At 49.6% G+C, this 10,965-nt stretch overlaps 2 protein-coding genes across 2 annotated transcripts; both read left to right on the top strand.

The window, feature by feature from the left end:
* The first annotated feature begins 1,896 nt into the window (after nt 1-1,896).
* On the top strand, nt 1,897-3,626 carry LOC134413401 (uncharacterized). Its single transcript, XM_063147584.1, has one exon. The coding sequence runs from the start codon at nt 1,962-1,964 to the stop codon at nt 3,624-3,626; it is 1,665 nt and encodes a 554-aa protein (XP_063003654.1). The 5' UTR covers nt 1,897-1,961.
* Nucleotides 3,627-5,153: 1,527 nt separating this feature from the next.
* Nucleotides 5,154-10,328, top strand: LOC134407310 (gastrula zinc finger protein XlCGF26.1-like). The gene is made up of 4 exons (XM_063139435.1): nt 5,154-5,202; nt 7,242-7,368; nt 7,761-7,859; nt 8,536-10,328. The coding sequence occupies exons 1-4, from the start codon at nt 5,161-5,163 to the stop codon at nt 9,771-9,773; spliced, it is 1,506 nt and encodes a 501-aa protein (XP_062995505.1). The 5' UTR covers nt 5,154-5,160; the 3' UTR covers nt 9,774-10,328.
* The last annotated feature ends 637 nt before the right edge of the window (nt 10,329-10,965 follow it).

The following is a 10,965-nucleotide window of genomic DNA, read 5'->3' as shown; positions in this document are numbered from 1 at the left end:
TTCTTACCTGCCTCTCCGATTGGATCAAGGCGGGGAACAACAGCAATCATAAAATACATAAAATACTGAGTAAAAACATAGCATACACTGTTAAAAGCATCCTAAAAGTATCCTAAAATTCTACTGCTGGAAGAGATCAGATTATTATTATTATTATTATTATTTATTTATTTATATAGCACCATCAGTGTACATGGTGCTGAATTTGGTGTGAATTTTTAGAACTCTGAAATAAAAATCAGGATACAGAAGGCAGAATGGGAGGGTTTAACTACACATTGCATGGGATTGCAGGAGCATCACTGAAGGGTTCAGGGCTATGTGGGAGGGACATAGCTCCATGTCAGAGCATGTGGTTTGCATGTAGAATGTCCTGGTTCAATTAAAAAGGGACTGGGTAGCAGATGCTGCAAACATCTTCTGCTTGCGCCTTTGAAGAGCTGATACCAGCCAGAGCACATGGTACTGGGCAAAATGGACCACCGGACTGACCCCAGTATAAGACAAAGTCGCCAACCCACGCCCCCTCCAATGTGTCCCCCCCCTAACATTGTAAGTGGTTAAAGAAATGTGTGACATTCTCTTCTATCCTGCCTCAGTCCATAAGCTGCCATTTGCGGTGGCAGGAAAATGCTAAATGCAATGAGGGCATGTATAGGACTTGGAAGCCATATGGTTTAGGATTTAAGGAACCAGTTTTCCTGTAGGGTGCAAAACGTTCGTTGGGGCCCGAACAGTTTTCAGCCTCAACCCAACTCAATCAGTTTGAGTTTAGTTCCTTTTTTTAATGTTTTTATTGATTTTCTGTAACTACATAATAACCATACTTCTAAACAATACAAACAATATGATATATAATAATAACCCCGTAATACATAATACATGATAATACTTACTTAAACAAACTAATAAACATACATTCTCTTCACTTAATTCTGCTTTGATCTAATCATTGATTAACATTAAAGTGCACCCCCAACCCAGGGATCTTATTCTGATTTCCAAAATCTCATTGATTCTTCTGAGTTTAGTTCCTAACAGTTGAAATTTCCTATAGACGGAGCAGAAAAGGAGGAGACAGACAGCAGAAGCCCGGCTACATCAACCCTTAGAACTGAGACCAGAGTCCGGCGGCGCCAGGCCTTTTCAGAGCTCGGTGGAATTGCTCCCGGCCCAGGTAATTTTCAAACAACAATCAGCCCAAAGGAAATGCGCTGTGGAGGCTGACGCTGATATGTAAAGGACCCGCAAACATCTATAAGTAACAGATCATCGGCATCCAATAAATCGCTTGTGCAGAGAAGTTCTGGGCAATATTCCTCTGAGTAACAGATACTGGGGACAAACAATAGCCAACACTGGAAGCAGAATACTGCACTAAGTGGACATTTTGTCTGTTCCTGCAGGACAGTTCACTTCTTAAGTTCTTAATTTATTTTTTCCAAGTTGGGTGGAACAGTCAGTGCATATGCGGAGAAATTACTTCTGTTACTGTCTCCACTTTAGACCAAAATGCTTATGATAAAACTTAACTATATCTGTAATTTTTCAGGTGCTAATTTATGGAATGAGAGGACAGCTTGGGTTAAGCCAAACACTAGAACTGAAAATCATACCATTGACTCAGACATCTCTGGGAAAAACCAGTCTGCTCAGAAAGGGAAAGGGAGACCATCTGAAGAAGCAACACGATTAAAACTACATGGCAATAAAGAAGGAATGAGGAATGTTTGTAGTGGTCACTTTGGGGGGGTCTACACCACTGCTTTAAAGCGCTTTATAACAGTTTTGACAACTGTTGGGCCCCAGGACACACTGCATATACAGTTTCCAAACTGTTTTCAAAGTGCTTTAAAGGCAGTAGTGTAGATCCCCCCTTGTTGTCCGCCTCACATGAACGCTCTGCAGTTCCACCAACAGCTGCTATTTCACTGCCAGTAAATGACAGAGTAGTAGACAAAATGATCGAACGAAGCACCGTGTTAGAAGAACGTGACCAACTCACCATTTATCGCCTTCCTTTAACAAAGTCTGCCTCTTCTTCTTCCAGTTTTATAAAATACCGGCTGGGGCACGAAGACTCCCGATTCTCTCACAAAGTGATCATGGTGATGGGAGCAACAGGATCAGGGAAGACAACCCTGATCAATGGGATGATCAATTACATCCTGGGAGTAGAGTGGAAGGACCGTTTCAGGTTCAAGCTTATCCATGAAGAGACCAACAGAAGCCAAGCTCAGAGCCAGACTTCCGAGGTAACCGCCTATGAGATCAATCACTTAAATGGCTTTCAGATTCCCTATAACTTAACTATAATTGACACCCCAGGATTTGGTGACACCAGAGGAATAGAGAATGACAGACTGATAACAGAGAAGATCCGGGAGTTTTTTTCCACTCCAGGCGGCATCGACCATATTGACGGTGTCTGTTTCGTGGTTCAGGCCTCTTTAGCTCGCTTGACACAAGCTCAGAAATATGTCTTTGACTCGGTGCTTTCCATCTTTGGGAAGGACATAAAAGCTAACATCCAAATCCTAGTCACTTTTGCAGACGGACAGTTTCCCCCTGTTCTTGAAGCCATTTTAGAGTCTGAGGTGCCCTGTGCTATGGATGGAGACGGCAACCCTGTTCACTTCAAATTCAACAATTCTGCTTTGTTCGCCAGCAATTCTACAGCGAATGAGACAAGTTTTGACTTTGATGCAATGTTCTGGAAAATGGGAGCTGTGAGCATGGAGAGGTTTTTTGCGTCTTTGCACAATTTAGAGCCTAGAAGCCTACGGATGACCAAAGAGGTGCTCCAGGAACGGAAGAGGCTGGAAACGGCCGTGCAGGGGCTGCAGCCGCAAATCAAAGCCTGTCTGGGGGCTCTGGAAGCACTAAGAAAGACACAGCAAGCTTTGGAGCAGCGCAGAGACAAGATGGATGCCAACAAGAACTTTGTGGTTGAGGTTGACAAACCAGTGACCGTGAAAATAGAGGTCACTGATGGATTCTTAACTAATTGCCAGACATGCTACTTCACATGTCACTATCCCTGTGCCTATGCCAGTGATCAAGACAAGCGCAAATGTTCTTCAATGGATACAAGTGGAAAATGCACCGTTTGCCCCGGGAAATGTGTGTGGAACGTACATTACAACCAAAAGTACAAGTGGGAGTACAAAACTGTAAAGGAGGAGCAAACATATGCCCAGATCAAGGAGAAATATGAAAAAGCCTGTGGGGAAGTGATGACAACAGAGAAAATCTTTGAGCAGCTTATCGAGGAATATGAGGATGTGGAAAATGTAGTGCTCGAACTGATTGAGGAATCGTCTCACAGTATTGAGCGCTTGCAGGAAATTGCCTTAAAGCCCAACCCGATGGCAACTCCAGAACACATTGATTTACTGATTGAAAGTGAAAAACAAGAAGCTACGCCTGGATTCCAAGATCGCATCAAGGCACTCGAGGGGGTGAAAGAAATGGCTGTGATTGTGAACAAGATTGCCAGAGGCGAACGACTGCTTCCATCCGAGCAGAAAGCAGCCCACAAGTGTAAAGCCAAACCATCTAACAGCAAAAAACTGTTCAATTATTTTACAAGTTGGCTTCCCTCTATGAAAAGTGACTCACGTTAATTTTAATTACACTAATTTTCTGGTGAGGCTCTTTTATTACGATGATGATGATGATGATGCATGTCCCACTTCTCTCAGTAGTGAGAATTTCTGGAGTCTCTGCACTTATGCAAGTTTTGCTTGTGGAACATAGCTGGAGGAATGCAGTTCGACTGCACAGAGATTGTTTTTCCCTAGGGTGACCCTGTGGAAAGGAGGGCACCAGGTTGGGGAAGGGCTGCTCTAAACAAAAAAAGAAGTAGGTGGCTCTAAGTTGTTCGTCATCAGTTTTCCACAACCCCACAGTCACCTCTGCCTATCCTACTCTCCATCCTGTCCTCATGGTTTATCTGCTTTGGCAGAATGAGAATTTCACTCGTACTTTCTGCCTCCTTAGGGAGGATGTGGCGTTAAGGCTGGCGAGCCTTAACTCCCAATTTCCCCGCTTTTTGGTGCTTGGTGGAAAAGTGTACGGCCTTAACGTTGTTTTATAAACCGTAGGTTTTTTGTTCATTGAATTTCATGGCTTTTTGTAAAGGATGACGAAAGCCCTGCCCTCTTTTAAGTGCGGTCACTGTAGTATGGCTCCTGCAGCTTTCACTGTTGTGATGAAGAGGAGATTTCACCAGGTTCTCCATATATACAAATGACACCTGCTGAAATTCCCTTTTCTGTGCAACTGTTAAAGATACAGGAGCCCAGTCCTCCTTTTCATATGGTCACCCTACATAATGAAGCTCTGTGTAGAAACAGTATATGCAGCAAGAGGGTTCTCTAAGGCGCATCACACAAGGGAGAACGCGTGACACAGCAGCTACGGAAAACGTGGGATGCGTCTGTCCAGGGACACGCGTTGAGAATACGTGCAGTTTGGCCGCCGAGGCACACAGACTTTTTAAAGATCTCAGCAACGGCTTTGAAAAAGATCGCCCAAAAAAACAGCACAGGTAGCCCCGTCGGCCGTCAGCAAAATTCCAAGATCCATATTGCTGTAGTACCTATATTGGGCCAAGAAAAATATTACATGTTTTTAATGATCTCCAGACCTCCTGGGCACTCCGTGCTCCCCCCTCTCCCCGCACATCTGGACCGGGGCCAGAAAGAGCAAGGGGGGAGTGGGGCTGCCCGGAGCGGACCTTTTGCGCAAGCCCGACCCTGCTGCTGCTGCTGCTGCTGCCCCGAGTGCCCGGCTGCCCTCCCGCCACGCGCGCCGTCGACCTCTCTCCTTGCGCGCAACTGTTCGCACGTGTGAATCGGCCCGTGCAAAGCTGCGCAACGCGGGCGGGCCGCCTCTTCTGCGCCTGGCCGCTGTCTCAGCCGCAGCCCGGCTTCCTCGGGAGCAGGCGCCGTGCCAGCTCGGGGCCTGGGGGGGGCGGGGCCGGCCTCCGGGGAGGCGGGGCGGAGTTCGCGCGCTGGGCTTCATCCCGCAGCGGCCACCAGTTGCGCCCCGGAGCTTGCCCGGGCTGCGGAGCGCAGAGGCCGCCCTTGTCCTGCTCCCCGGCCCGGATCGAGACCCGCGCGGCGCCGCGCCTGCTTGCTTGCCGCCCCCTGCAAGATGGCGAGGAGGAGGAAGGCCGGCCCCGGCCGCCCTGCGCAGGTAAGGGCTGCCCGGGGAGGACGCGTCTGCGGGGACCGCGAGCGGGGCGCGCCCTGTGGCCAAGCGCCTCCACTCCGGGGGCGGCGGCGGCGGCGGAGGAGGAGGCGGCTGGGGAGGACAGGGCGCCGGGGAGGCCGGGGCCGGGGAGGAGGCCCATTCTGCCTGCCCGTCCCCCGGCTCCCGCGAGAGCCGGCCGCCCCGAGGAGCACCAGCGCCCTGGGGTCAGGCGCAGGCCAGCAGGCGCTTCAGAAGGACGCCTCCCGCGTCCCGGTGCCTCCGTGCCTGGAGGGACCCCTGGGCTCCCCGAGGGCTGCTGCTGCTGCCGCCGCTGCCCCCCCGGCCACGCGCGGAAGCGGCCTTCCCGCAAACTGGCGGGGCTCCGTCGCACCGACTCCCCCCCCCCCCGCGTCCCGCGCGCGCGCTTTGAGCCCACGGTTCCGCCCTCCGGTCTCCTCTGCGCGCTTCCAGCTCGGATCTCTTTGCCCCTGGAGCGCTGCTGGGCCGGCGGAACCTCCCTCCGCAGCCCTCCGCCCCCCCCCCCCCATGTTCTTCCCCCTGTACTTAATTTTATATCTATTATTTCTGCGCAGAAGCAATAGGAGGGCAGCCTGGAAATGGGATTTTATTTATTTATTTATTTATTTATTTATTTATTTTTATGAATTACATTTCTATGTAATTCCCAATAGCCGGAACTCTCTGGGCAGTTCACAAAAATTAAAAACGTTCAAAGTATAAAACAACAGTAGAAAACCGTAATATAAAATACAATATAGAAGCACAACCAGGATGAAAACAGCAGCAATGCAAAATTACAAGTTTAAAACGAATGCGGCATTAGCGATCCTCTTGTGGACAGCCATGGTTGGCATCCATGCTCAGGCAGCTCACATCCCAAAAAAAAGGGCTCCCGGTGGCGTGTTGCAGGGGAGCATAAGGCCTTGCATTCCAAAGTTTGAGAAGCACTGACTTAGGGAATGAAGGTTTGTTTGTTTTTGGTTTTTTGGCCAACAGATAGCTCCACATCAGAAAGTAGGGAGCTGAATATGAGCCAACAGTGCGATATGGCTGCAAGAAAGGCAAATGCTATTTTGGGCTGCATTAATAGAAGTATAGCTTCCAAATCACGTGAGGTACTGGTTCCTCTCTATTCGGCCCTGGTTAGGCCTCATCTAGAGTATTGCGTCCAGTTCTGGGCTCCACAATTCAAGAAGGACGCAGACAAGCTGGAGCGTGTTCAGAAGAGGGCAACGAGGATGATCAGAGGTCTAGAAACAAAGCCCTATGAAGAGAGACTGAAAGAACTGGGCATGTTTAGCCTGGAGAAGAGAAGATTGAGGGGAGACATGATAGCACTCTTCAAATACTTAAAAGGTTGTCACACAGAGGAGGGCCAGGATCTCTTCTCGATTCTCCCAGAGTGCAGGACACGGAATAACGGGCTCAAGTTAAAGGAAGCCAGATTCCGGCTGGACATCAGGAAAAACTTCCTGACTGTTAGAGCAGTGCGACAGTGGAATCAGCTACCTAGGGAGGTTGTGGGCTCTCCCACACTAGAGGCATTCAAGAGGCAGCTGGACAACCATCTGTCAGGGATGCTTTAGGGTGGATTCCTGCATTGAGCAGGGGGTTGGACTCGATGGCCTTGTAGGCCCCTTCCAACTCTGCTATTCTATGATTCTATGATTCTATGGTACCTGTAGACACCTGTGCACATCCATACATGTTGTTTAGAACTGGCCACATGCAGATCCTATCCCTTTTTTTAAAAAAATGGAAAAAAACTTCCCGGCAACTTGGATTGTTGTGAAATAGATTTAGTGTCTTTCGCCTCAGCCCCCACCTCGGTCTTTGGGGCAGTTTGCTTGTCCTTCCCTGCGCCTTCCATGGCAGACATTTTGTGCTGGTGCCCAGGACTGTTTCTCAAATTGCCAAATTATGTCCATGGCCCCCCAAAAAGTTGGCCGTCCCCTGTTCCACCTGGAAGGTGAATCACAAAGAGCCGAATGTGGGACACCTATTTCTTTTTTTTACTCTAGCTTGCAGTGAGCTTTGCTGACGTCACCGTTCTTTTCTCTCGTGGGGAGTGGGAGATGTTGTCAGCCTTCCAGAAGGATCTGTACCGAGATGTGTTGAGTGAAAATTATGCCAGCTTCGCTTTCCTAGGTGAAAAGGGGTTTGGTTTGCAATCTGGGATGGGAAAATGGCTGTGGGCTGAAGACTGGCTCTGAATTCCCAGAAGGCAGGCTTCTCCTATCCCCTGTGTAATGACCACACTGAGCACCTTTTGGGGGGTGGAAAGGGGGACCCTGAATCAAAGCAATCCCTAAATAACCACCAGGGCATCTGCCCTGGACATATTTCTGCACGGGCCCTTTGAACCCAAGCCTTTCCCTGCCTCTCTTCCTCGACAGAGACCGCTCTCACTTCCTTGGGATCAAGTCCAATGAAGGGCAGAGCGACTGAATTCCAGATTGCATGCGTGGAATCGGGCTCCTTTGCGGTTTAGCAGAAGAGATGTGGCCCTTTTCTCAGCCAAGCTGTCCTTTCGTTCACAGGCCTCGCGGCTGGCAAACCTCAGCTCATTTCCAAGCTCGAACAAGGGCTGGAGTTGTACCACGGGGACCCGCCCGGGGGCGCTCAGAGCCCCTCCTTAGGTGAGTAGCGGTATTCATTGAACAGTAGTGAGTGCACCGCAAATAATCGGGACATTGGGGAGGGCATTTAAACGCCTGACAGGGTTTGCTTGCGAGATGTTCCGGCTAAGGGTCACCGGGGAGGTGGGGGATCCTTACCAGCGCATTCTCCCATTGATCCGCCCTTCATCCACTGGGGAATTGCTTTCTATCAAAGGTGATTTAAACCTGTAGCTTCAATTGGCACAAGGCAAGACGGAGTTCAGCCCAGTTCCCCAGTTGCACCGCAAATACTTCCTAGCGATGGGATTGCTTCTCTCCGTACCATGAAAAGGTTCACCTGAAGCAGGGCTGCTCTAGTTTCCTGGCGTTCAGCAACTGAGCTAGAAGGATGTATTAATGGCTCTATATAACAATCAAAATGTGTCGATTTTCAGTTCAATAGAGCTGACCTAGGAGGATACAGTGGATTCTAAATTGCGGTATAGTTCTATAAGTATTTAAAGGACGTCTCTATGATTTTAGAAAACAATTCTGGAAATTTTGGTTATTTTATGAGTACGTTCTTGGGTCATGATTGGCGTCAACCTACAGAAAGGATGGGAGCTGGAAGATAATGAGGAGGGCCTCTTGCTACTTTTGCATGTTGGTCTTTTAACAGTGAAGTGGTTTATGTCCCTTTTCTTGCTTCCTGTAGCTGGGGAAGGAGCAGGACCTTCTGAAAGTCCAGGATCTCAAGAGACCCGCCCTAAAAGGTTGGAAGAGAAGGAGAGTCACAGGCGTGGGAGATTGTCCAGCCGAGGCAGAAAGGGTCCAGCACGAGGGGAGCGTCAGATAACGGGAAAAGGAGGCTGCAAGTGTATATATTGTGGGAAAATCCTAGCCAGTCGGAAAACCCTGCATGCTCACAAGAAGACCCACAAGGGGCCAAAGCCCTTTGAGTGCCAAGAATGTAAGAAGAAGTTCAGTCGTAGCGCACACTTGATGGTGCACGTGAGAACCCATACAGGGGAGAAGCCCTTCCCATGTGAGGTCTGTGGGAAGCGGTTCAGCCAGAGGGCCAACCTCCGTACGCACTCCATCACCCACTCCGGGGAAAAGCCCTTCGTGTGTTCCAGATGTGGGAAGGCGTTCAGCCAGAAACAATACCTCATTCCGCATGAGAAACTCCACAGGGAAGAGAAGCCGTTTCGATGCGACACGTGCGGCAAACGTTTCATTTCCACGAAAGTCCTCCGGTACCACCAAAAGTCTCACCTGGGCCCTTACCCGTGTGTCGAATGTGGGAAGAAGTTCATGTCCCAGGCGGGCTTGAAGAGACACCAGGTCATTCACACAGGGGAGAAGCCATTCGCCTGTGCCAAGTGCGGGAAACGCCACATCACCAAAGCCAGCCTGAAGTACCACTTGCAGACATTCCACTCGAAAGAACGGCCCTACCAGTGTGGAGACTGTGACCGTAGTTTCTGGCGCAAGTCGGCCCTAACGTACCACCAGAGGATCCACACTGGCGAACGGCCCCATAAATGTACTGAGTGCGGGAGCAGCTTCTGCTACAAGAAAAGCCTCACGAAACATCTGCGGACTCACACGGGCGAGAAGCCCTTTTCCTGTGACGAGTGTGGGAGAAAGTTCACCACCAAGTGCAGCCTCCAGGCCCATCAGAAAACCCACACGGGCGAGAAGCCGTTCAAGTGCAGGTTCTGTGGGAAAAGCTACTGGGAGTACCGGCGGTGCCGGAGGCACGAGGAAGTCCACACGGGGGATCGGCCAGCGTGCCTCGAGTGCGGGAAGCAGTTGCGGACGGAGAGGGAGCTCCTGATACACCAGCGCGTCCACACCGGGGAGAAGCCCTTCCAGTGTCCTCGCTGTGGAAAAAGCTACCACCGGAAAAACGATTTGGTAAAGCATCTGAAAGACCCGTGCAAAGAGTAATGTTGCATGTTTTTGTGGTTTTTGATTTTTGTATACTGTTTTTAAACGTTTTATGTGAACCGCCCAGACAGCTTCATCTATGGGGCAGTATAAATAAATAAATAGAAATAAAAAAATAATTGCGAAGGAAGGCTGGGGTCCACCCAGCGCCCTTGCAGGGTAGGCACCCGGACCAAACGTCAAGGTTCCCAGGTAGCCCCCTCCCTAGTCCTGTCATAGAATCATATTGTAGAATAGCAGAGTTGGAAGGGGCCTACAAGGCCATCGAGTCCAACCCCCTGCTCAGTGCAGGAATCCACCCTAAAGCATCCCTGACAGATGTTTGTCCAGCTGCCTCTTGGATGCCTCTAGGGTGGGAGAGCCCACAACCTCCCTAGGTCACTGGTTCCATTGTCGTACTGCTCTAACAGGAAGTTTTTCCTGATGTCCAGATGGAGTCTGGCTTCCTGTCACTTGAGCCCGTTATTCCGTGTTCTGCACTCTGGGAGGATCAAGAAGAGATCCTGGCCCTCCTCTATGTGACAACCTTTTAAGTCCTTGAAGAATGCTATCATGTCTCCCCTCAATCTTCTCTTCTCCAGGCTAAACATGCCCAGTTCTTTCAGTCTCTCTTCATAGGGCTTTGTTTCTAGACCTCTGATCATCCTGGTTGCCCTCCTCTGAACCCGCTCCAGCTTGTCTGCGTCCTTCTTGAATTGTGGAGCCCAGAACTGGACGCAATACTCTAGATGAGGCCTAACCAGGGCCGAATAGAGAGGAACCAGTACCTCACGTGATTTGGAAGCTATACTTATATTAATGCAGCCCCAAATAGCATGGCCTTTCTTGCAGCCATATCGCACTGTTGGCTCATATTCAGCTTGTGATCTACAACAATTCCAAGATCCTTCTCGTTTGTAGTATTGCTGAGCCAAGTATCCCCCATTTTGTAACTCTGTCTTTGGTTTCTATTTCCTAAATGTAGAATTTGGCATTTATCCCTATTAAATTTCATCCTGTTGTTTTCAGCCCAGCACTCCAGCCTATCAAGATCACTTTGAAGTTTGTTTCTGTCTTCCAGGGTATTAGCTATCCCACCCAATTTGGTGTCATCTGCAAATTTGATCAGCGTTCCCTGCACCTCCTCGTCCAAATCATTAATAAAAATGTTGAAGAGCACTGGGCCCAGGACTGAGCCCTGCGGCACCCCACT

The sequence above is a fragment of the Elgaria multicarinata genome, chromosome 1 (genome assembly GCF_023053635.1).
Source record: "Elgaria multicarinata webbii isolate HBS135686 ecotype San Diego chromosome 1, rElgMul1.1.pri, whole genome shotgun sequence".
Lineage (NCBI taxonomy): Eukaryota > Metazoa > Chordata > Lepidosauria > Squamata > Anguidae > Elgaria > Elgaria multicarinata.
This window is presented reverse-complemented; position numbering and strand designations above follow the sequence as displayed.

What these genes read in the sequence shown, in the direction of transcription:
- LOC134413401 (XM_063147584.1), top strand. Translation starts at nt 1,962, where the DNA reads ATGATCGAACGAAGCACCGTGTTAGAAGAACGTGACCAACTCACCATT.
- LOC134407310 (XM_063139435.1), top strand. Translation starts at nt 5,161, where the DNA reads ATGGCGAGGAGGAGGAAGGCCGGCCCCGGCCGCCCTGCGCAG. An exon ending in GCCCCGGCCGCCCTGCGCAG is followed by an intron (nt 5,203 to 7,241) that starts GTAAGGGCTGCC and finishes TTTTTACTCTAG; the next exon opens with CTTGCAGTGAGCTTTGCTGA. An exon ending in TGCCAGCTTCGCTTTCCTAG is followed by an intron (nt 7,369 to 7,760) that starts GTGAAAAGGGGT and finishes TTTCGTTCACAG; the next exon opens with GCCTCGCGGCTGGCAAACCT.